At 38.2% G+C, this 24,052-nt stretch overlaps 1 protein-coding gene across 2 annotated transcripts; it reads right to left on the bottom strand.

The window, feature by feature from the left end:
- Positions 1-283: 283 nt before the first annotated feature.
- Positions 284-3,569, bottom strand: LOC112750370 (uncharacterized). Of its 2 annotated transcripts, XM_025799074.3 has the most exons (8): positions 3,186-3,569; positions 2,727-3,044; positions 2,094-2,165; positions 1,860-1,927; positions 1,553-1,709; positions 1,137-1,220; positions 944-1,033; positions 284-798 (listed from the first exon to the last, which is right to left on the bottom strand). In XM_025799074.3, the coding sequence occupies exons 2-8, from the start codon at positions 3,003-3,005 to the stop codon at positions 679-681; spliced, it is 870 nt and encodes a 289-aa protein (XP_025654859.1). In that variant the 5' UTR covers positions 3,006-3,044; positions 3,186-3,569; the 3' UTR covers positions 284-678. The 2 variants fall into 2 exon arrangements, with proteins under 2 accessions (XP_025654859.1, XP_025654860.1); XM_025799075.3 differs by lacking the exon at positions 3,186-3,569 and having other exon boundaries at positions 2,727-3,158.
- Positions 3,570-24,052: the final 20,483 nt, after the last annotated feature.

Genomic DNA, 24,052 nt, shown 5'->3' with positions numbered 1-24,052 from the left:
TTTTTTACTCTTTTTATTCTTCTCTACAAGACAAATATGTTATGACAACTTCTTGATACCAGGCATATGCTGTTCCGCACATTTTGACCGGTATACGGGATAATTTTCCTAAAGGTATATAACAATAACTATATGTACACTCGCAATCTTCCTTCTTGTAATAAAAGACTCTTCTAATTGATTCTATGTTATTATCTCAACAACTATTATTGGTGGAAACCAAAATGCTGGCAGTTAGAAACCATGCATATTATAAATTACTCAAGCTATAGCATGTGCGAAATGTATGTAATTCAGCATATTATTACACTTTATTATAATACCCACTTCAGTGTGTTATACCTGTCTTTTATGAACAATGAAAGCAAATATTCAGAAACAAAATAAATATCCCTTTCCAAGGCTCATGTTAATTACAAATAGACCCCGACGATAGTAGCGCCACAAACATATTAGGATGGATACATCTTTAGATGGATGAATAGAAACGAACCGAGATAAAAGATAATGTACTCATGCAATTTTTTTACCACCCTAATATGTACATACATGAGACCTCGGAAAAATCAAGAGCTATGCATTGGAATTTCAACAAGCCATCTTCATGGCGAAGAGGCCATTAACTTTTGCAATTTTGTTTTCCGGGGATCAATACATTTTAACTAATATACAACGGAATCACACTTGTTCCTGCTGTACAGTGGGTGGTGGTCCTGGGGCTATGGCAAATTGAAGCCCCCTGTGCTGCCCAGACTGTAGGACAAAAGCAACTTGGGTTGCTGCTAGTGCTGCAGCTTCCTGTTTAAACACATAACGATGAGATTTGCAGAAAGAGATTGATTTACACTTTTTATGCAGACTAAAACGCATTATGGAATCATCTTTTAAAAACGATCAATGGCAAAACCAGGGCAAGTATAGCAAGTAATAAATGAAAACTGACCTGTCTCTGTCGCCGACGCTGCAGAATACTAATTGCCCAAGCCATTATATAGCAAGGTAAAAGAAATCCAGCAGCACGTAGCAAGAAAAGCTACATAGAATGATGAGCTAATTAGATTGGCTACACAACACATCCGGAAATAATGCAAAGAGCAGTAACATTACAAGTAACTAGGAGAACCCTAATCACTTACGGAGAAAAAATTGGATGGGTCATCATCAGAAGCATCACCATCAGTGACAGAAAGTGCATGCCGCAAGAGTAAGAGGGCCATTAACTGCACCAAGTAGAAAGAATTGGGCTTGAAATCACGTTCTATAGCACAAATGAAATAAATTGCAATGTAACCATCTAAAACGTGGAATGATGCATCATAGTTACCCATGGCAAGTAAAATTGATTCTTAAGAAATTCAAATATGAGTATAAATGTGACTAAGGCCTGGTTTCCTGGCTATATGCCTATATTAGATGTGCAGTAGCAAGACCTCAAACAAGAATGTCTGTACACCAATTGTGAATGAACAGCGAAAAGAAAAATTATCACTTACTAAAAATGATTTGGTCAAAACAAATAAATAAGAAAAAGGAATGCAGGGTAATAGCTTACAATTAGAGCTGCAGAGCGGCAAAATGCAGCTCCACTGGCATTAGAAGCAGCATATTCATCATATTCCGCATCCAAAAATTGGCGTTCAGCCTCTGCAATTGCCAATAGTCGAGGATCGCGCAAGTCCAAAGGCGTGCCAGATATTGTCCAGCCTCCTCTGCAAGAAAGGTGAGAATGAATTAGTAAGACAGGCCTTTCGGATGTCTCTAAAAAGCAAAGCAGTCTCTATATAACTAAAAATGTTTACACACAACTAACATAGCCCAATCAATCAAATAATATTTGAAAATAGAATATTTCAGCTTACCCTATGTCAATGGTAGTTTCTTCGGGCTGCGGGCGTGGTGGTGGAGCAGTATAACCAGGTTGATAAGGCTAAGAGTGACATACACACAAAGGAAGAATCATTGGCATAAAAGAAACAGCATAACCAGGTTCATAAGGCTAAGAAATACCAATCTTCCAACATCATAACCAAACAAGAAGAAAGAAAAGTAATGGAATACAAAAGAATAGACACAAACAAAACAAGGAAAGATACCTGATGGCATATCTCACAAGTTATGTCTCCCTTCTCATTGCACCAATGCTGGACGCACTTTCTGTGTGCATACTGTGCAAAACCAAATAACAACAGTTCAAATGATGGATAGACTAACATAGCAACCAAGGAAATCAGCATGAACACAATGAAGCAGTTCAGCTTGCTCCAAACTTGAGTTTCTCCAAGAACATTTAGTTCACAATTCCCAAAATAATGGCAAAACATAAATTAACTCATTTATATAACCTTGAAATAATGCATTAACACATTTATATTAACGTTGAATAACAAGTTAATAACTAATAAGTTAATAAAATACAAAAGAGCACTTATGTCAAAATCTGAACTCCTACTGTAAGTATATATCCGGTCAGTAATTACAATTAAGCTTCAACACTAGTCATAAGAGATTAAATGGACCAAACAATTTTTTTTTTATTATAGAAAAATAAGAGTAGTTCGGCAGTTTTCTGTTTACATATACATTTTCCTAAAGAGTACCGTATAGAAAACGCGAAAAGCAAAAAAAACTTTTAACTTTTCAGAAAGATATACACCTACATAACCGAAACAGGTACGTCTTTTCCTCTCTAATCACACAAGGCCTAACAAAAAAAAATTATTCGATACCTTGAGACTTCCGCTGCAGGCGCAGGGGCTTTCCAAATTGGAGACACTGTCCTCCTCCTGGCAAATGCGGCACTCCGCCATCTGGATCAGCGGCTCCTCCTCATCATCGCCGCCGTGTTCCAACTCAACGTCGCGATCCGCTGCCGGAGCGGATCCAGAAGGTCCGTGGACCACTTCCGCCGGCGGCGGCGAGGGATCAACTGGGAGCTGAGCGGGCTGTGCGACGGGATCGGCGGGGCGCCCGAGACGGTCGACGAATAGCACCAAGTGATCGCTCATTGCCGTTGAACTTCGAAAGAATATCAGAAATTAAAAACCCTAATTGACCGAAACAAGAACAAAACAAAAGAAAAGGAGAATCAAATTCGAGATCGAAACAGCAAACTCAACAGAACAAGAAAGGAATCGAACGCAGTATGGATCGGTGGATTCAAAGGGTTTTCCCGAGAAACGTCTTACCAAGAAGCCGGAAATTCTAGAGAGAGAATGTTGAGAGAGAAAGAGAGATAAGAGAAACGCGATTGAAAACAGTGTGCGTACTTCTTCTTCTCTGTTTTTATTTGAGTTTTGAATTTTAATTTAGAATTTAATTTAATATATCTTTTGGAAATTTTGAAGTTTGCTTTAAAAGTAGATAAAGAAAAGTGGTGGGTCATTTATATAGTCTCTTTTTTATTTATTGTAATTTTTTATTGTGTATAACAAATAAATATATATTTTTAAAAGAAATTGTTATTAGATCTGTCTGTAATCTAGTCTGAATACTGAAATCAACAAAATCAATTTTATTTCAATGCTGTTACTTAACTGTTATATCTTCTTTCTGTAACCACTTTTAAAGCCATTATTGGTTGCTTAATCCAATCTTTGATTAATAGTTTCAAGAACCACTTTTTTTTCCTAGGACTTGATTACGAATTTTATTCGTACATTAAATAAAATTATTTAAAAAGAAGTTGAATACCCACGAAACAAATTGAGTATTATTTGATTAACTTAAATATTATATTTTAAAAAAATATCTTCATTCTTTATCCAATTATTCTATAGATAAAATGTGTTTTATTTATTATTTATTACATTATATTTGGTATTCTATGTATTCAATTATGAGTGAATACTTCACCTGAACTCCTAACAATTACTTCAAAAGGATACCCCCAAGAAAAAAAAAACACACAATCCGGTCCCTGATTTTCTTTTTGAGACTGATTAGCTCCTGTGCAAAAAAAAAAAAAAACAATATTAAATTTTTTTGGCACAAAGGCCTTGTTGTCATTTCAAAGTAATTATCAGGAGTCAGGTTGGATTTTTTTTTTTGTTAAGAACCTCGTTGTCTTTCGAGGTAATTGTCAAGGGCTGTTTCAAATTTTTCTCTTCAATTATTTATGATTGTAAGGGTTTAAAAATTTAAAACCATCACATAAGAAAATTTGAAAAAGTTTAACACGTTATTGAGGTTGAATATTTGAATATGCTTTATTATTTGGTGATTCAAAATTTCAAACCAAGAAGTCGTTTAATATGACAATATCGTGTCACACTATCACGTGTGAATGGCTATTTTCGTCATTTGACGTGTTGCGGCGTAAACGACCAATTCGATTAGCTGGGGTTGGCAACCGCCTGTCACGGTCTTGGACACACTTCAACCCTATCGTACTGGCACTCGAACTTATTCAACCTTTTGAGTTAAGACCAAGTCAACCTAACCATCAATACTTAGCAAGAAAATTAAGAACACAAGAGAAATGAAGCTTTGGTGGAAAGAACACTTTATTATTCAAGTGTTTGTTACAAGTGACTCACACATGACACACACATTAACTGTCAGTCCCTATTTATAGCCATTTAGCTCCTCAATGGATGGCTAAGATTAAATCTAATCAACGGTCTAGATTAATCATCTTGAATCTTCATTACAAATATCTATCCTTCCATATTTCTCTAAATACTTCTAGATTGTTCCATACTACTCTTCATACTCCTATATACATTCACAATCTTCTAGAATACTCTATAACCTTCCAAAGTCTTCTAGAATTTTCTAGGGTATTCCGAGACCTTCTAGGACATTCTAGAACATTCCAGAACCATCTAGAACATTCTCAAATACTCCAGAAAACTATACAAACACTGTTAAATCTAACCTTCTAAAATTTACTGTGACACGCCTGATAAACCGCTATTTTACGGTTTATTTTCTATTGAATTGAGCAGATTTTATCCATTATTCTCACACTTATGCATATGAATTGCGTGTTTTGCACTTTCCTTCCTACTTCTGTGATATAGTTGAAAACATGTTTCCTAGACCTTTAAATTGTCAATTTTTAATTACCCTTTATTACCATTCGATGCCGTGATCTGTGTGTTGAGTGTTTTCAGGCTTTATAGGGCAGGAATGACTTAGAGGACGGAAAGGAAGCATGCAAAAGTGGAAGGAACGCAAGAAAATGATGTTTTGAGAAGTTGGCAGCAATGCGTACGCATGGACAACGCATACGCGTGACAAAGCGTCACGTGCTGCATTTTGCAGAAACGCTGGGGGCGATTTCTGGGCTCCTTTTTGGCCCAGTTCCAAGCCCGAAAACACAGAATAGAGGCTGCAGAGTGGGGGAAACATATATAGAACAATTCATTCACATAATTTTAGGTTTAGATGTAGTTTTCTAGAGAGAGGGGCTCTCTCCTCTCTCTAGATTTTAGGTCTTAGTTTTATTCCTTTTCAATTTCTGAATTCTATCTTATTTCAATTTAGTTTCTCTTCTACTTTTAATTGTTCTAGCATTCTAGTTTATTTATTTTCCTTGTTGATGACTTTATGTTGCCAATTTAGTTTATGAATTCTCATGTTAGATTTGATTTCCCTTTTAATGCAATTTGAAGTATTTCATGTTTATTACTTCTTTTCTCATTTGTTGTTATTGATTATTTGCAATTGGTTGTTTAGGTTTTATTATCTCTTATTAATTTCTATGTTTTTATGTTATGCCTCCCAAGTGTTTGATAAAATGCTTGGTTGGGTTTTAAGTTAGATTTTTCTATTCTTAACTTGGATTGATTAATTGGAGACTCTCGAATTATCAAAGGTCTTTTATTGATTGGTATTTGAGACTTGTTAGTTGGTTTAAGCTTCACTAAATCTAGTCTTTGATTAGGACTTGTGAACTTAAGTTAACTTTTCTCACTTGACTTTCCTTCATTGTTAGAGGTTAACTAAGTGAAAGCAAAAGGGCAATTACTATCATAATTGATGATGATAATGAGGATAGAAATTCCAATTCTCAATACTTGTTAAGACTTTTTATAATTATTATTTTATTTCCTTGTTATTTACAATACTTGTTCAACATACTTCCCTGCAATTCCTTGGGAGACGACCCGAGGTTTAATACTTCGGTTATTTTTATTGGGTTTGCTTAAGTGACAAACAAATTAAATTTGATTGAGAATTAATTGTCGGTTTAGATCTATACTTGCAACGCGATTATTTTTGTGAAATTCTTTACCGACGATTTTTTTCCCATCAATTTTTTCCGCCTATCAGGTAAATCACACTACTGCTTTCTAGATGGTTACACTGGCTATTTTCAAATTCATATAGCTCCTAAAGATCAGGAGAAAACTACTTTTACATGTCCCTTTGGAACGTATGCATATAAGAGAATGCCTTTTGGCTTATGTAATGCACCGGCTACATTGCAAAGATGCATGATGAGCATTTTCTCATATCTTCTTGAGAACTGTATGGAGGTTTTCATGGATGACTTTAGTGTGTATGGTGATTCGTTTAACCTTTGCTTGGATAGTTTAGCTAGAGTATTAGACAGGTGTGTTAGTTCAAACCTTGTATTGAATTTTGAAAAATATCATTTTATGGTAAAACAATGTATTGTTCTAGGACATGTTGTTTCTAATACTGGTATTTCAGTTGATCCAGCAAAGGTAGATGTCATTTCTAGTTTACCTTACCCCTCCTTCGTGAGGGAAGTCTGCTCGTTTCTTGGTCATGCAGATTTCTACCGGCGATTTATTAAGGACTTCAGTAAGGTAGCACTGCCTTTATCCCGATTGCTGCAGAAGGATGTTGAGTTCGAGCTGAGTGCGGACTGCATGGAAGCGTTTGATAAGCTGAAGATCGCCTTGACCCAAGCCCCTATTGTGAGAGGGCCCGACTGGAGTCAACCGTTTGAGATAATGTATGACGCCTCCAACTATGCAGTAGGAGCGGCGCTAGCTCAGCGCGAAGGTAAGGACCCTTTTATAATTGCCTATTCTTCTATGACCTTAGACGTTGCTCAGTCTAATTATACTACCACTGAAAAAGAGCTTCTGGCTATTGTTTTTGCTCTGGATAAATTCCGAGCCTACTTACTTGGTACTAAGGCGGTAATATACTCAGACCATGCAGCTCTAAAATATTTATTAGCTAAGAAAGAGTCCAAACCAAGGCTAATACGTTGGATATTTTTGCTGCAAGAATTTGATTTAAAAATCAAAGATAGGAGTGGTTTCCAAAATTTAGTGGCGAACCACTTGAGTCACCTAGAGCACATTAAGAATGACTCCACTCCTATCAATGATGCTTTTTTCATTTGATAGCTTGCATGCAATATCTGAAGTAGTTCCTTAGTACGCACCTATAGTTAATTATTTGGTTAGTCGTACCTTTCCTCCTAATTTTACTAAGTATCAAAGGGACAAGCTTAAAAGCGAGTCCAAATATTATATATGGGATGACCCATATTTATGGAGATGTGGTGCTGACCAAATAATTAGAAGGTATGTGCCACAATCAGAATTTTAGTCAATTTTAGAGGCCTGCCACTCTTTAGAGAGTGGTGGACATTTTGGTCCTCAAAGAACAGCTAGAAAAATTTTAGACTGTGGATTCTGGTGGCTCACTGATAGGAGAATTATTGTCGGTCTAGAATTTCTCTTAATAGAAATAGAACGTCGTTGTAAGCATAGTTCCAAACCAACTAATAACTCTCAATCAAATTTTAAAGGATTTGGTTGTCACAAAGTTCAACCTCCAATAAAAGTAAACTGAAGTATTCAAACCTCGGGTCGTCTCACAAGGAATGGGCAAACATGTACATCAACATTGGTTAGAATTCTGGGTTGGGAGTCATGATAAAAAAATTAAACTACTAGACTTAACAAGCAAGAAATCTTAAAGTGCAAGAAACTAGATCAAGTAACTAAGGCAAGGTATAAGCAATTTCAAACTAACAAAAGATCATCTAATATGATTCTATTCTAGAACTAAGCAATTGACTATAACTAGAATTAAGCAATTGAAATTTTTGGATTTCAAATATGAATAATGAAAGGAACTCTTGGCTAGGCATAGGAATTGGGGTCACCATCCTTGTCTAATAACCATATATCTTGACAATTATGAGGAACCAAACTCACTAAGTCTACCTCCAAGAGCTTTAAGTACGTAATATCTACTCCTAAGCTTGAGGTACGTCAAGTGGCTTGATCAATCTCAACTCATAAGTCCCAATCCAACTACCAATTGACTTAGTAGTGGATTAGTGTCAACGGGTATCAACTTGACCACTAAGGGTTCTCAAATCACCAAATCTACTGTGCATTCTATGTGTATGTATCTATATGCTATTAGGATATCTAACTGATATGTGTAGCATACATGTTCGTGAGCATGCGTTTGGGACTCTTAAGCACTAAACTTGAGATATTGAGACTGATCGCCTTAATATCAATTGTTTGGTGTGAACAGGGACCAAATGTCGACTCGCGGATCCGAGCGAGGTAACTGGAAGGAAAATCCTAGGACCAAACCAATGCGAGGACTCCGAGATGGAAGCTCGGGTGCTGGTACGAGTAACATAGGTCAATACTATAGGTCCATGACCCTTACTGATTTCTTCAAGAGTGGTCCACCCCGAATTAATGGAAATGCCAATGCGTTAGAGGCTGATCGGTGGTTTCGAGATGTGGAGAGATTCTTATACATTCAGCACATACCAGAATTACAGTCGGTGGAAATAGTGACTTACATGTTGGAGGGAGATGCTTAGGAGTGGTGGCAGGAGTTATATCACACCTTGCAGATGGAGTTAACAGATATCCTTTGGAGTAGATTCAAGATGGAATTTTACGAGAAATATTTCTTACATGTAATTCGCATTACAAAAGAATTGGAGTTAATGCAACTGAAGCAAGAAAATATGTCTGTTGCTGACTATACCCGTAAATTCGACAACTTGTGTCATCTCTCAAGAGTTTGTCAAGGAAATCGAGCCGATTATGAGGCGTGGAAGTGTGTTCAGTATGAGAAAAGGCTTAGAAGAGACATTTTCAACTGCGTGAGTCCGCAAAGGTTAACGAATTTTCTTGAATTGGTTAAGAAAAGTCAATTCGCAGAACGTTACTCCATGAAGTCAGCAATATTACAGGAAGGCTATGGAGAGACTACTCCGGATGAGCCACATAGAGCCGGACTAGGTGTATGTTGCAAGTGCGGGAAGCCGGGGTATATAGCTCGAGACTGTCCACACAAGAAACGTCGGGATGCAGTCGAATCCGATCTTCAGACCCGAGGTAACCATAAGCTAGCAGTTGAGTTTTTAACTACCTTGCATATCATTAATATATGTATGATCCATTTGTGAAGCATGACAAGTTTTGATGATCGTGGAGTCCGAGCCGATGGTTAGTCGAAGGCTACTAGTTGTTGAGATGGAGCTAGGGGTAGCAAAACGGGTCGAGCCCGTCGGGCCGATCCGCTAAACCCGCTAAAAAAGGCGGGTCGGGCTAGGATTTGGAGCCCGCCAAATTAAAAAAAAAAAACCGCCAAACCCGCACCGCCAAATTGGCGGGTTTTGGCGGGGCGGGCCGGTCCGCCGGGCCGAAGATTTTTATTTTTTTTATTTTTTTATTAAATAAAAGAGTGATTACTATTATAAAATTAATAATTATAGAATTTTTAAACACTTTTTTTTATTTTTTATTTTTATTCTTCTTTTAGTTATTAACTTTATTTATTTTATTTTACAATTTCGTATATATGCTCAAATTATATGACTTATTTTTTAAAATAAAGATGATTCTATTGACAAATATTATTTTGAACAATTTTATTGAAGTTAAAAATTTAAAAAAAAATAGTAAAAGAATTATATTATAATTTGACTATTTTTTATTTGTATTTGATTTTTTAATTATTATTTTTGGTTAATTTTAATGAATTTTATTTAAAAAAAAAAAGAAGCGGGCTAGCCCGCCAACCCGCCAATCTGCCATAAAGCGGGGCGGGCTAGCATTTTGAACCTTTTTTAGTTGGTGGGGCGGGCCGGTCCGCCCCGTTTATGGGGCGGGCCTAGGCGGGGCGGGGCGGGTTGTGGCGGGCCGGCCCGCTTTGCCACCCCTAGATGGAGCGATACTTAGCTAACTTAGATGAGTGGCTAGGTTCTTGGAAGATAAGAATCAGAACGACGAACTGGAAGGCGGGTGAATTATACCTAAGGAACTGGAACCGTTGAGAGCTATGCAGAGTTATCCTTTGAAATCCAGTGACATTCAGATTTCAAGGAAAAGGAATAGAGCGAGTTCAACCTTTAGTTGTTAATTGATCGAGAGACAAGTAGAGGTGAGACCGGATTCCTATACGAGAGAGTTTCCAAGACCGTTCCTGAAGATGTACCAAAATTTCCACCTTAGAGAGAGTGTGAGTTTGTCATAGATGTAGTGTTAAAAATCGGATCAGTATTGATTGCACCACAAATGAAGACATTATTAGAACCAGTAGAGTTCAAGACTGAGTTTAAGAGAGTACTGGAAGAGAGGATCCTCCAACTAGGTGTTTCTTTGCGAGAGCGTGCCAACTAATCTTCACGACTTAATCTAACCTTTCTCTTATAGCCTACATTGAAAGTTCTATCTTGAACCTTCTTCTGTAAAAGCCCAACTCATTGTTCTTCCGATCTTATTCCTTACTCATACAAAGCTTGTCTATTTTGAATTCAGCCTGAACTCATCCTAATATAATCACATAATTTTTGAATCCTGGTGACCTGCGGTGCGTGAAGTTGCTCCCTTGTGGAAACTCGCAATCCTTTCAAGCCAACTAGAACCTATACAATCCGACATGCCTTATTCTTTCTATTTAGGCTTTGATTCAAACTTCTCTCCTGAAATGCAACTAGCTTTCTCTTCTTGTGCATCCTATTAGTTCTGTACAACTCCGGTTAACCGTATGCAAGACTTTCTTTTTAATTCTTGTGAACACCATTCGTGTTACTCGTTCATTCCTTTGAACATAACTTTTCTTTGAAAAATAAACTCGTATTGGATTTTGCGTCACGCACAACTCTTAGATACAATTATTAGAGTGTCAATCCTTTAGAGCAAGACTTTGGAACATGAAAGAAAACCAGCGGTATTACGAGGGAATTCAAAACCTTAATCCTCGTAGATCGTATCACTCGTGACTAAATAGATGCAATGAGGTACACCGTGTGAATGAAATACCAGGATACGATGGAAGCCTTCGAGTCATGGAAAGAAGATTGATCCTTATGCCAATACTTGTATCACTTGAACCTAATGAACCATTTGGGAAATTATTACGATGCATTATTGGAAGACTTAAGATGCATGTTGAAGCGACATCGTGAGATCATAGCAGACGCCTTAAGCAAGAAGTTTCTAGGAGACTCTTGGACGTTAATTCCAAAGGAGAAAATGTTAGATGAGTTAAAGTTCTAAGTTGGAGAATGAGAGTGTAGTTGGAAGGGACGGACTAAATCCATTTCCGGTTTATAACATGGTAACGATGAAGTACGGGACGCGTAACAAGTCAATAAGGAACTGCCAAAGATGTCGAAGTCTGGTAAACAAAAGGGAATTAAAAAGAGATTTACATATCCAATGCCAAAATAAAGATCATGGAGTCAAGGACTGAGGGAGCACAAAAATGGTGATAAGGAGCTACTAAGAGTACTGAAGCCAGTTGAATTAAGAAGATACCAAGATACGATTATGTGTCGAGGTCGGAAGTTGAAATAAGAAACTATTGCCTGAAGCTTACAAGAAAGGATTTTCGAATCTACCTTAAGATTTCTAAAACCTACCACGAATCCAAGAAGATATTTTGAGCAGCCGAAATTGAAGAATAAAGTGGCAATCCATGTGATTACAAGCTTGACACATGAGAAAGAAAAGAGAGACCACCAGGAGCTGTGCGGAATGCTACAACCATCGAAGGTTCTACATTAAGAGTAACAGAGAATAGCCATTGATGTCATAATAGGTTACCGCGGACTAGGACAAAAGGTGATTCTATTAGGGAACTGTGGATCAAGTGACCAAGCCCATTTCGCCCATCAAAGTAAACTATTTATTGGGGATATCGAAGAGACTATATATCAGAGAGAAGGTGAGACTTCACCGTACGCTAAACACCTTTGAATTAACCGAAAACTGGAATATCGAACGTCTTAGTTCCAGAATTTGACAGTCGGGATAACGGAAGAAGAGTTACGCAAATCTGAGTTAGAATTTTCACTATGAAAGTCGACAAAAGAGTTAGGCGGATCTAAGAAGAAGACTTATCGAGTTGGAAGGAAGAGGATACCTAGTTCTGAAGACCACTTCAATGAACTAGAATCGGATGACCAATCAAAAACTAAAAAGCTAAATCCCCGCTACATCGGACCAGTGACGTATAAGATCGCTTTACCACTATATCGTTCGAACCTGCATGACGTGTTTCACGTATCGCAGCTCCGTAAATACAATTTTGATCCTAGTCATGTCCTAGAACCGGAATCAGTCCAAGTGAGAGAAGATCTGACGCTTCCAGTAACTCCGGTTAGGATTGATGATACCAGCATCAAGCGTTTACGCAGAAAAGAGGTTTTCTTAGTGAAAGTAGCTTGGAGTCGGGCTGGTATTGGAGAATATACCTAGGAGCTTGAGACAGAGATGCGGAAGGACTACCCACACCTCTATTCAGGTAACGCACTCTGAATTTTGAGGGTGAAATTCCTAATTCGGTGGGTAGGATGTAAACCCCGCTAAAATCGGTAAATAATTAGTTAATAAATTGAATTTTAATTAGGAAAGCTAAAAATGCAAAACTAATATCAAAATAGGATAAAGCTCGTCGAAACGAGAATTTTGATACCAATTTCGATAATTTGGCCCAAAATTAGACCGGAAGGGCCGAACTGGTTGAACCAGGGCCCAAACCAGGCCCGTGGGTCCAACCGGACCCAAATATTAAAACAAAACAACAGCTCTCCTTCTTCCCCATTGCATGCAATGGACACAAACAGAATTGGGGAAGGGAGGAGGAGCTCTCAACCTTCACAACCTTTGATCCACCATAACTCCTCCGTCTGGGCTCCGATCACTGCACCGTTTGTGGCCACGCATCCAGCGCGTCGAGCTCTACCTTTCTATCTGAAAAATTTCACTGGCAAGTCTTTTATTAGGTTCAGAATCTCTATCCCTCTTTCTTTGGTAAACTTGAAAACCTATGGTGAATCTTGTTCAATTTTTGTGTTCTAGGTTCAAGTTAGCTTCCGGGACTTGTGGGCTCAAGCTATTGAGCATATGGGTATGGTAAGAACACCCTAACCCTAGCTCAATCTTGTATTTGTAATGGAAAACTAAATTGGAACATATATATATATATATATGTGTGTGTGTGTGTGTGTATTAGGTGTAGGTTAAGTGGGTGTTTATGCATTAGAATTGAATTGGGATTACTTGGAGGTTTGTTGGTGACCAAGGCTTGTTTTGGGGCTGTTTGATTGAGCTTGGATGGGCTGTAATTTTGTGTTGCGAGGCTGCCTTGGGTGAACTAAGTGATCGGCCAAGGTATGGTTTAAGTTTCGCACGTTTAATATTTACGATGTTGTGAAAGCTTAGGTTAGAGGAACCATAGGATAAGTTGAATTGGTTGTTGTATTTAATGATTAATCTTGTAATGTTGTTGGAATAGATTTGTTGGTGGATATGTATTGGAATTATGAGGTGTGAAGGTTATTAATGGTATGCTCTTGTATTTATTTATGATGGATTATGGTTGGTGTTTGTTAATAAAGATTTGTTATATGAGTTGATGATTTAACGTATGAAGAGTTAATAAATGTGTTAATGGAATAATGTGTGTGAATGATTAATAAATGCATTAATGGAATGGTTTATGTGAAGAGTTGATAATTGCATTAATGGAATGGTTTATGTGAAGGGTGCTCATATATGTATATATGATATATGTTAATGCAAAGTTGTGAATATGGCTCATTGGATTGGTTAATGGTAGCTTGAATGGTTGTTGGTGAGTTGAGATTGGTTATGTTAGCAATATGTAGGCTTTAAAGGTAAGGATTTATAAATGTGGTGAAAATGGGATTTGGAAGTGTTTTGAAAAAAAAAAGTGATTTTGGGTGAAATTTGAAGGTCCATAATTTTCTCCTCAAACTTTGGATTGAGTTAGATTTGTTGCAAATAAAAGATGGTTTCAAGAGCTTTTGATTGATATCAATCTTGTGAAAAATAGAATTTTGTAGAGAAAGTTATGGATGTTGAAAGTTTGATGTATAAATTTGTGTTCAGGATGGCTAAAATTGGTTGCAGCAAGCTTCCTAGGCATTCTGCCCATTTTTTTGAAAGAACGCACATCCACGTGTATGCGTGGCGTGGAATTTAAGTGACGCATGCGTGAGAAGCATGCGTACGCATGTGTGCATATTCATGCGTACGCATGACTCACGCATACACGTGACTTGATGTACGCTCCACGCGTACTCGTGGATGCTGCCTGTTACAAAAACTGGTTTTGGCTGTTTTTAAACCAATTTTCCACTTCTAAACCTCCATTTTCTTCATTTTTAGACTTATGGTATGGTACTAAGACCAATGGCTATTTGAAGCTAGAAAAATAAGATAACTTGAGGGTGAAGTAAGAGGTAAAATAAGGAGTTTTATAAAGAAGATGAGAATGTTAAAGGAATTTTAATGCCATGGCTTGATAATTGATGATATATTGATTATCAATATGAAATGGCTTATGAGAAATGATATTTGAGATACGAGTTTCCCTGGGTAAAATCCGTGGCTCGCCACCACATGTTCCAGGTTGAATCTCGATACTCTGTTGACCCTACGTCGTAAGGGTGACCGGGCACGTATAAATTCCCGGGTATGGATAGCCCCCATTGAGTGATTATATAATGAATGAATGTGAACTCTATGCATAGACTCTTGGAGATGCGCGACGGGGGACATTCTAAGGTTTTTGGACTTGTCGGGTTGGCTGGATAACCGACAGATGGGCTCCATCAGCCATAGGACAGGCATGCATTATATGCATTTGTTTGTTTTGATTTCTATGCATTTTCTGGGTTTGCCTAATTGATATATATCACCTGCTACCTGTTATACTTGCTATTTGTACTATCTGCTCACTACTTGTGCGTGGACTTGTTTGGTTGCTTGTTTCTGTTGTATTATGGATGATGGAGGGATGGAGGAAATGGAGAAATGGTTTGGTGTTAGATTAGGATTGAAATTGAGTAAGTTAGGTAGATTTAGAATACCTACCCCTATTTGTGGTTTTTGTTTAGTAATTAAGTTGGATAATTGAATAACGGAGTTCTAGGATTGCCTATGGCATTCTCAGGACCGTATTTATTATACGCGTGGCACTTTTACCATGCTGAGAACCTCGGGTTCTCATTCCATATTGTATTGTTATTTTTTTCCATATGCAGGTCGATAGGCACCTCGCTAGACATCTGGATCCTGGGAAGCGGAGTAGTCCTTGGGCATATTTTGGTTTTCTATTTGTATATATGTATATATGTATTTTGCTTACTCTCCAAGTGACTTGTGTATGCTGCTCCTCTTAGAGGATAAGGGAGAGATAGGAGTTTACTTTGGTATTTTGGTGTATTTTGGGACACTTATGTATGTATATATGTATATATGTATCCTCCGGCCAGCTTTAGCTTCGCAGGCTGAGTCAGGGGCTAGTTATACTGTTTCCTTAGCTTTTCTTTACATCTCGGTTTACCTTTATCTTTTTCCTATTAGGTTTCTTAGTACGCAAGTAATCCTACTCCTTGAGTGTTGCGCTTTTCATTTTATGATTTTTGTTTACCCGTTTGTTTCAAGGCTCCTAGTATATTAACTTCTTCTCTATTATGTATTTATTTTGCTGTTTAGAGGTTCGTAATACCTTACTATCTCAGTCTTATGACTTAAGCATAAGATTTAGTATAGTAGGGTGTTACACCTCTCTCAAGCGCCAGACATACCAGTTTGACTGGAATAGCATCCTTGGCGTCATAGCACCTGGCAGCACATGGATCTACGGACAACATCGGACTCGACCTAAGAGCATATCAGCTCCAGCACTTACTTTGGAGGCTCGCGTGTGGGCACAGATTATGTTCCACTATGTCTTTCCAAGCACTCACGAGTCCATCTTCACTGCGGATATGGATGTTCTCATCTGGTGCATTCTTACAGAGCAGCCCCTCAACTTACCAAGACACATCCAGCAGGCCATGGGACACGTGCAGATTGCGGGCAACCTACCTTTTCCCGCATTGGTTTCGGATCTAGTCTCAGCAGCAGGAGTCTCCTATAGGGCTGGAGACACCAAGGCCATGATCCCAAGGGCTGATCAGTATGTTCCGAATGGGAAGTATGTTAGACCTCCAGTACCCTCTGCTAGCCGACATCCCGGCCCGTTTGTAGACACCCCTCCTACTTCCGCTCCACCATCACCCACACCTCCTACACCATCCACTACTCAGATGTTCCTTCAGATCCTTCAGAGGTTAGACCGGCAAGACTGGCAGATGGAGCGAATGGAGCACCGCAACAAGTGCCGATACACCTATTTAAAGAAGCTCATTGTTAGCACTCACCCACCTCCGGAAGAGAAGGATACCCCAGACTCCACTTCACCTACCAGCACCTGGAGCCATGACGAGCCAGACAGTAGAGGTGCTGCTTCCAGCCCCACCTTGCTCCTTACCTCCGTGCCAAGCCTTAAGTGTGGGGAGGTCAGTACCTGACTTCCAGAGGTAATCTCTCTCTCTCTCTCTTAACACCAATATGTTATTTTTCTTTCGTTAAATAGGATAGATTGCATGATAATAATTGCTTGCATGTATGTTCTGCTTGGTTGAATTAATGAGTTTCTTTTCAAGACCCTATTTTAGAGCATTTCACTAATTCAAATTGAAAATTTGTGTTAAACTTGTTTGAAGATTGTAATTTAGAATATGGTTTATAGCTAAGAACACACAACCTGTGAGATTTTGAGCTTAATTATATGGTTACATTATTTAACCATGATTTTTATTCTTGTGTGTTTGCTTCTCTATGATTGAAATCTTTGCTTTGTTCCATTCTATATGTCCATTTTTTAGTGTATATTCATGCATACATATGATTGAGGCCATCAATTGTTATTAGCTCACTTATCCCAAATAGCCAACCATTTCATTTGCTTTTGTTTGCCACTTTGAGCCTTTTTAACCCCCAATTGTTCTTTATATTACCACATCACTAGCGTTAAGTGGAAAAATAATTAATTACCCCAATTGAATCTTTGGTTAGCTTAAGATAGAGATTGTGTGTCAATTAAGTGTGGGGAATTGTGGAAACTTTGGTTGATGAGAATGTGTATTATTTTTATTGATAAAAATTGAGAATTTAGGTGCTACTCATGTGAAATTATGAAAAACCATATGCGTTGATTTACTATGCTTTCCTATATATACAAAATAAATAAATAAAAATAATATAATATAAATAAATAAATAAATAGGGGACAAAATTATCCGAATGTTAAGTTCAATAAAAGATCAATGCATATGTGATGAAATAGAAGAAAACTTTGATACATGAGTATGTGAAATATACAAAAGTGAGATTATGGGTAGCTAGGCATGATTTTAGAATTATATAGAGTGTGTGTATATGTTAGGTGAGAAATTAGGTTAGTCAAAGATTCAATTTATAGCTCACTTGGCCATACATATATCCTCACCCTTACCTTAGCCCCATTACAACCTTGAAAAAGCCTCATGATGTTTGCATTTGTACACTAGATATTTGTTGATTAGTTAGATGAAGAACAAAGTTTTAGAAAGCATGACTAGAGGAGACTAAAGTGGATTAACCCTAAACACCTGAGTGATTAGAGTGCATATACACTTCCAATGAGGGTTCAATGCTTGACTCTATGTTCCCGGCTTTCATAAGCTATCTTCTTATAAGTTTACTTGCCTCTTATTGTGTGATTTGAATTAGTGGAATCTGATTTTTGTTTGTCTTGGAGAACTTGTTCATTTTTAACCAAGTAGGTAGAAACATCTTAGCATATAGTTGCATTCATATACATAGGTTGCATTGCATTGCATGAGTCTTATTTTCCCCATTCATTCTTTTGGTCTCCTTGAGCTTAGCATGAGGACATGCTAATTTTTAAGTGTGGGGAGATTGATAAACCACTATTTTATGGTTTATCTTGTGCTAAATTGAGTGGTTTTTATCAGTTCTTTGCACACTTATTCATGTAATTCGCATGTTTTACATTTGCCTTCCTAATTTTGTGCTATGATTGAAAACCTGCTTCCTAAGCCTTTAAATTGTCAATTTTTAATTCTCCTTTATACCATTCGATGCCGTGATCTATGTGTTAAGTGTTTTCAGGCTTTATAGGGTAGGAATGGCTTAGAGGATGGAAAGGAAGCTTGCAAAAATGGAAGAAACACAAGAAACTAAGGAGCTGACCAGCGAGGATCGACGCGCACGCATGGCTCACGCATGTGCGTGACTTGGAGTTTTTCACATCGACGCGTACGCGTGACTGATGCGTATGCGTTACTCACGCAGAAGACCATCGATGCATACATGTGACTGATGTGTATGTGTGACGTGCGTAATATTCTACAACTGCAAAAGACGCTGGGGGCGATTTTGGGCTGAGTTTGGACCCAGTTTTTGGCCTAGAAACACAGACTAGAGCCAGGGGACAGCAGAGACTCAACACACATTCACATTCACTTAGTTTTTAGTTTTAGTTTTGAATCTAAGAGAAATTACTACTTCCTCTAGGGTTCTTCGTTTTCTTAGATTTTTAGTTTATGCTTTTGGATTGGATCTGGAGAGAAATACTACCTCCGTTTGAAGTCTCTATCATTACAATTTGCTTTCTTATTTCCTAACTCTTTTATTTTCCATTTAGTTTATTCAGAGTTACGTATGGATATCTTTGATTTTGGAAATTATTAATGCAAAAGTTATTTTTACATTTAATTTCATTATTGGTTTGAATATCATCTTCCCTTAATTTATTATTTCAAAAATAGCTTTTACTAAATTAATTTTAATTACCATGTCTCCTTTCTACTCCCTTTACATGTTTGCGAAATTGACATCCATGTCAATGGAGTAGGATCCCAACTTGACTTTGGAGTTGATTAATAGGAGACCCTTGAGTTGGAATACTCAAGTGTCAATTTGTAATTGGAAGTTGTTGGCTGACTCTCTAGTCACTAACTCTAATCCTTCCCTAGGAGAGGATTAGGACTTGTGAATCAGAGTTGGTTCAGTTACTTGACTTTCCTTTATTAGGTAAAGGATAACTAAGTAGAAACAACAACCTCTTACCATTACACTTGGAAAAATTCAACAAGGATAGAACTTCCAATTAATCTTCTCCTAGTCAAGGCTTTTTATTTCAATTACATAAAACCTCTTATTCATTTTTATTGCTTTAATTTATAATCATTTATTTTCTTATTTTCCAACTCTAAAAATTCTCAGAAAATTCCTGACCAATAAATTGCACTCTTTTGTCAACTCGTTGGGAGAAGACCTGGGAATTCTACTCCCAGTATTTTATTCTTAAATTTTGACAACTCTTTTTAAATTGATAAGCGGAATTTTCGTCGGTTAAGAACTGTACTTGCAACGTTATTTCCATTATAAATTCTTAATCGGCATTTTTTCGTCGGTCAATTTTTGGTGCCGTTGCCGAGAAATTGTAAACGTGTGCCTTATTATTGGTTATTATAAATATTGTGAATAATTTTGCTCTTTCATTTCTTTGTTAGTTGTTTCTAGTTTTAGGAGTTTGTTCTCATTATTCTCTTATTAATTTTTGTCTTTACTTTCTTTTGTTACTATGAATTCTCACCCCTTTGGCTATGAGTTTGGTCATAATTATGTTGTAGGGAATGGACGCTACAATGAGAACATGCATCAAGGTTGGAACAATCAAAGATGGGAGGAGCCACAAGGATTTGATCAACCCTTTCGGCAACAACCTCCTCCAATGTGCCATGAGCAACAACCATTCTACGATGCATCCCAGGACAATAGTTATGGTGGACCTTTTCGTGACAATCAACCTCCACCAATTTACTATGAGCAAAAGCTATTCCAAGGTGCGTGTCAAGACAATGGGTATGGTGGACCTCCTTGTAGTTACCAACAAGCCCCACTATATGCCTATGAACCCCATCCTCAACATAGCTTTGAACCACCATACTCACAAGCCCCCTACTACCAAACACCCTCATATGATTCTAATCCTTATCCACTATACTAACCACCTTATGAGCCATATGAACCATATATAGAACCACCCCAATTCCAACATAATTACTCCCAAGAACCACCACCTTCTTATACACCTTGTTCAATCCATCAATCGAAGAGCCATATGATCATACTTATGATATCCAAGTGGAACAAGAGTCAAGGGATCGTCTCAAGGAAATACTTGATCGACTCCAAGCAACAATCCATTAATTAGAGCAAGTAGAAAGCCAGAAAGCACACGAAGCTCTCATGGCTAAAGAATCTTAACTTGAGAACAAGGGATTGAAGTGTGTTATGCAACAAGTAGAAAAGATGGAGAGTGTCGAACCACCACATCCTTGTTATGATGAACCACCCTCCTATCATGAACCTTTCCTCCCAAATAACGAACCTTCATATCCACCCAATCTTCAATGCATGACACTCTAAGTGTTATTCTTCAAGAGCAAAGAGAAATGCAAAGGACGATACAAGAGTTCATAGCTACCTTGACCGGGGTAGTAGGTAATTTAGCTTCTCTGTGCGTCGGCACTCAAAGCACTTCCATGGCTACATGTGGAGAACCAATAGAAGAGCGTAGCATGAAGGAGACACTAGAAACTCCGGTGGACAGTGAGAAATGTGATATTGTATTGGAACAAGTGGAGGAAGCCATAATTGTTGAAACGGAAGAAGTGGTTGAAGACTTAGGAGATGCCGAACCTCCATGGGAATCAAGAGTTGTAGAGTATTCCTCCAAGAAGATTGAAATTGATGTCAAGGAGGCTAGTGCACAACCTCCATAGTATATTCCCTATGAAGAAGTGGATGGAATAGATCAAGAAGCGAGTTCCGTTGGTGAAGATGATCATGAACCAAGTCTTCCGAGTGATGAATCCACATCCATAAATGAACTCATTGACTATGAAGATCCTTCTTCTATTGAATCTGAGAATGATGTGGAAGTGGAAGCCCTTCGACAAGGTTGGACGGGAGTTGAACATGCTTTGTTAGGATCATTGGAGACATCTCTACCTAGGTTGCCGTCTACTCCTTCATTTGAGTGGCTAAAACTTATCTCTGTTCGTCTTCCTATCCCACTTGAGTATGACATTCTTGAAACGGACAGCCAACTTAGCAAGCTTTGTGGCATTAAGTGTAATAGAAGAATGTTTAGTGGTTGGAGTTGCAAATCAAGACTCATCAAGGTTGAGACCTCAAGAGTTAGATGCAAGGGTGAGACTAGTGAACAATTGGTCAGATCCAAGAGAAGATTTTGGTACTCCATAGAGAATTCGAACTATCTGCCACCCGGTTGGAACAACGATGATCAACTTACCGATGGGTGTAGAAACAAGATTTGGGATCCGGGCATATATGAGTATCAATTTTGGGAACCCTTAACTTCTGAAGAACTTCATCAAGGCTTGGCGAATTCACTTAGGAATGTTGAAGCTTATTGGAAGTCCAAGCGTTGGTGGAAGTTTCAAGATGAGTTCAAGCATAAGCCACCATGACAAGAAGCTCATCAAATGTCCAACTTAAGGACTTTAACAAAAAGTGCTGGTGGGAGACACCCCACCATGGTAAATTCTTCCAATTTTATTTTTCGTTAATGTTGGTAATTAATTGAATTTTTATTTTTAATTAGAATTATTTAATATAAGTTGTGGTTTTTACTAGTTTAATAATATTCGGTTTTATTTTGGTAGCTTGTTATTTCATAAAAAAAAATTTGCGATCGACGCGTAAGCGTCGATGACGCGCACGCGTCACATGCAGGTTCGCAATATTAATAAAATGAGCAGAGAGTTGCGATGAAAACGCGCGGGAGGGGTGCCAGGCGCACACGCCATCCCACGCGTACGCGTCCCCTGCAATTTTTTCACTCCACGCGTAAGCGTCAGCGATGCGTACGCGTGGGCCTGAAAATCGGTGTAAAGAACAAAGTTACAGAGAGTTACGCAAAAATGGCACTGGAATTGTGTGTTTAGCACAATTTTGCCCGACGCGTACGCGTGCCTCACGCGTATGCGTCACCTTCATTCCTCTTCACCCATGCGCACGCATCAGTAACGCGTACGCATGGATTCAAATTTCACTAACCCCTTTACGCGAGAACACTTCTCATTCGCGACACCTATCCCTTTCACCCCAACGTCTCCTTCTATTCCCTCTCTTCCCTCCATTGAAACATTCTCTACTCACCACCATCACCCTCACACTGCAGCTCAGTTTCGGCGATCCCGAGCCGCCGCCAACCACCCCTCCATCTCCTTCCTTTCTTCTTCTCCTTCTTCTTCTTCTTCTCTCTATCCCTCTTCCCTATCCATCGCCCATCTTCTCCGCCTTCACCAAGAACTGCCGCGGAGCCCATTGCCGATGGTGAACCTCATTCCACCATCACCAACCTCTCTCTTTCCTCTTTCAGTCATTCCTTTCCCCTTTCTCCTTCCTTCCTCCCGTCGCTGCAACCAGAGCAAAAGCTGCTCTTCCCTGCTCTGCATTTTACTGCTCTGTGACCACCTTCTCGGCGCCACTTCTGGGTTGGCCGTGTCATTTCCTTCCTCTTCCAGTTTTGTTGCTGCTTGCCCCAGGTTCCCCTGTCTTCCCTTGCATTTCTTTTCTTGCTTTATCATCTTGTTTAGGTAATTTTGTTAGCTTTGTTTAATTTCTGCTTAGTTTAGTTAGATTAGAAATGCATGTTCTTAGTTGATTTTAGGTGGTTAAGTAGCTAGGATGTGGTTAGTGGATTTAGGTCTGATAATTGCTCTGTTCCTGCTGTCTGAATTGGATGATTTTAAAACTGCTTTGCTGTTGATGTTGCTGATCTGTTTTTACATGCTGCTATTCGATGCTATTTGTAGGTATGCTGTTTGACTGCTGTTATGCTAATTTTGCTTAATGATGCCTGGGTCATATGAATTTTCGTGTTCTTCATGCTAATTGACCTATATTGGATTCATATGAGCTGCTGAATTATTGATGTTTGTATTTGAATAGATGATGGTTGCTAAACCAAGATCGATTTTATTGATAAATCTGTTGCTGAACGCATATTCAAAAATGCACCTTGGTTCATGTGAAATATGGCTATTGAATTTGTCTGAATTATCTTGAATTCACATGGACTGATTTTGCTGTTTGTTTAATTCGAGAACGCTCAATTTACTGCTGGAATGCTGCCGAATTTTTCTGAAAACCTTATCCTATTAATTTCCACTTGTGAACTGAATTTGGGAAATTTTAACTCTAGTCCCACTTGTTTATTGCCAAATTTAAGTCATAGAGTGGTCGGTTGGCACTTCCGCTTTTCTTCAGTTCCCTTTATTCGATTTACATCATTGTAGACAACAAGGAACTAGTTGATGGATTTCTGTGTCAATTAGAACCTTGCTGACCAATGAATTTTGAACCTCTTCTATGTTTGAATTGTTCAAGTTAGGTTACAAATCTTCCCTCTTCATGGTCCTATTTCAATTTTAACTTTTCCTTGACCATTGAAGTTGTCTTATAAATTTTCTAATTGGCCTAATCTTGTTTCTTTCTGCTGAGGTTCTTTGAAGTTGCTATGGATGGTACTTTTTTACTTGAGTGCTGAAATACATTGATGATAACCTATGTTTACCGTGTGTGCTTCTTACATTACATCTTTCATCATCAACAATTTGCTTTATCTTCATGAAAGTGAGCTTGCTTGTTCTTTGACTTCGTGCACATATTTTGGTTAA

The sequence above is a fragment of the Arachis hypogaea genome, chromosome 15 (assembly GCF_003086295.3).
Source record: "Arachis hypogaea cultivar Tifrunner chromosome 15, arahy.Tifrunner.gnm2.J5K5, whole genome shotgun sequence".
NCBI classification, from domain to species: Eukaryota; Viridiplantae; Streptophyta; class Magnoliopsida; order Fabales; family Fabaceae; genus Arachis; species Arachis hypogaea.
This window is presented reverse-complemented; position numbering and strand designations above follow the sequence as displayed.

Bases quoted from the DNA above. Each gene is read 5' to 3' on its own strand.
- LOC112750370 (XM_025799074.3), bottom strand. From the start codon at position 3,005: ATGAGCGATCACTTGGTGCTATTCGTCGACCGTCTCGGGCGCCCCGCC. The intron at 1,034-1,136 runs GTAAGTGATTAG...CATTCTATGTAG, and splicing joins ACCCATCCAATTTTTTCTCC to CTTTTCTTGCTACGTGCTGC. The intron at 799-943 runs GTCAGTTTTCAT...GTGTTTAAACAG, and splicing joins AGCGTCGGCGACAGAGACAG to GAAGCTGCAGCACTAGCAGC.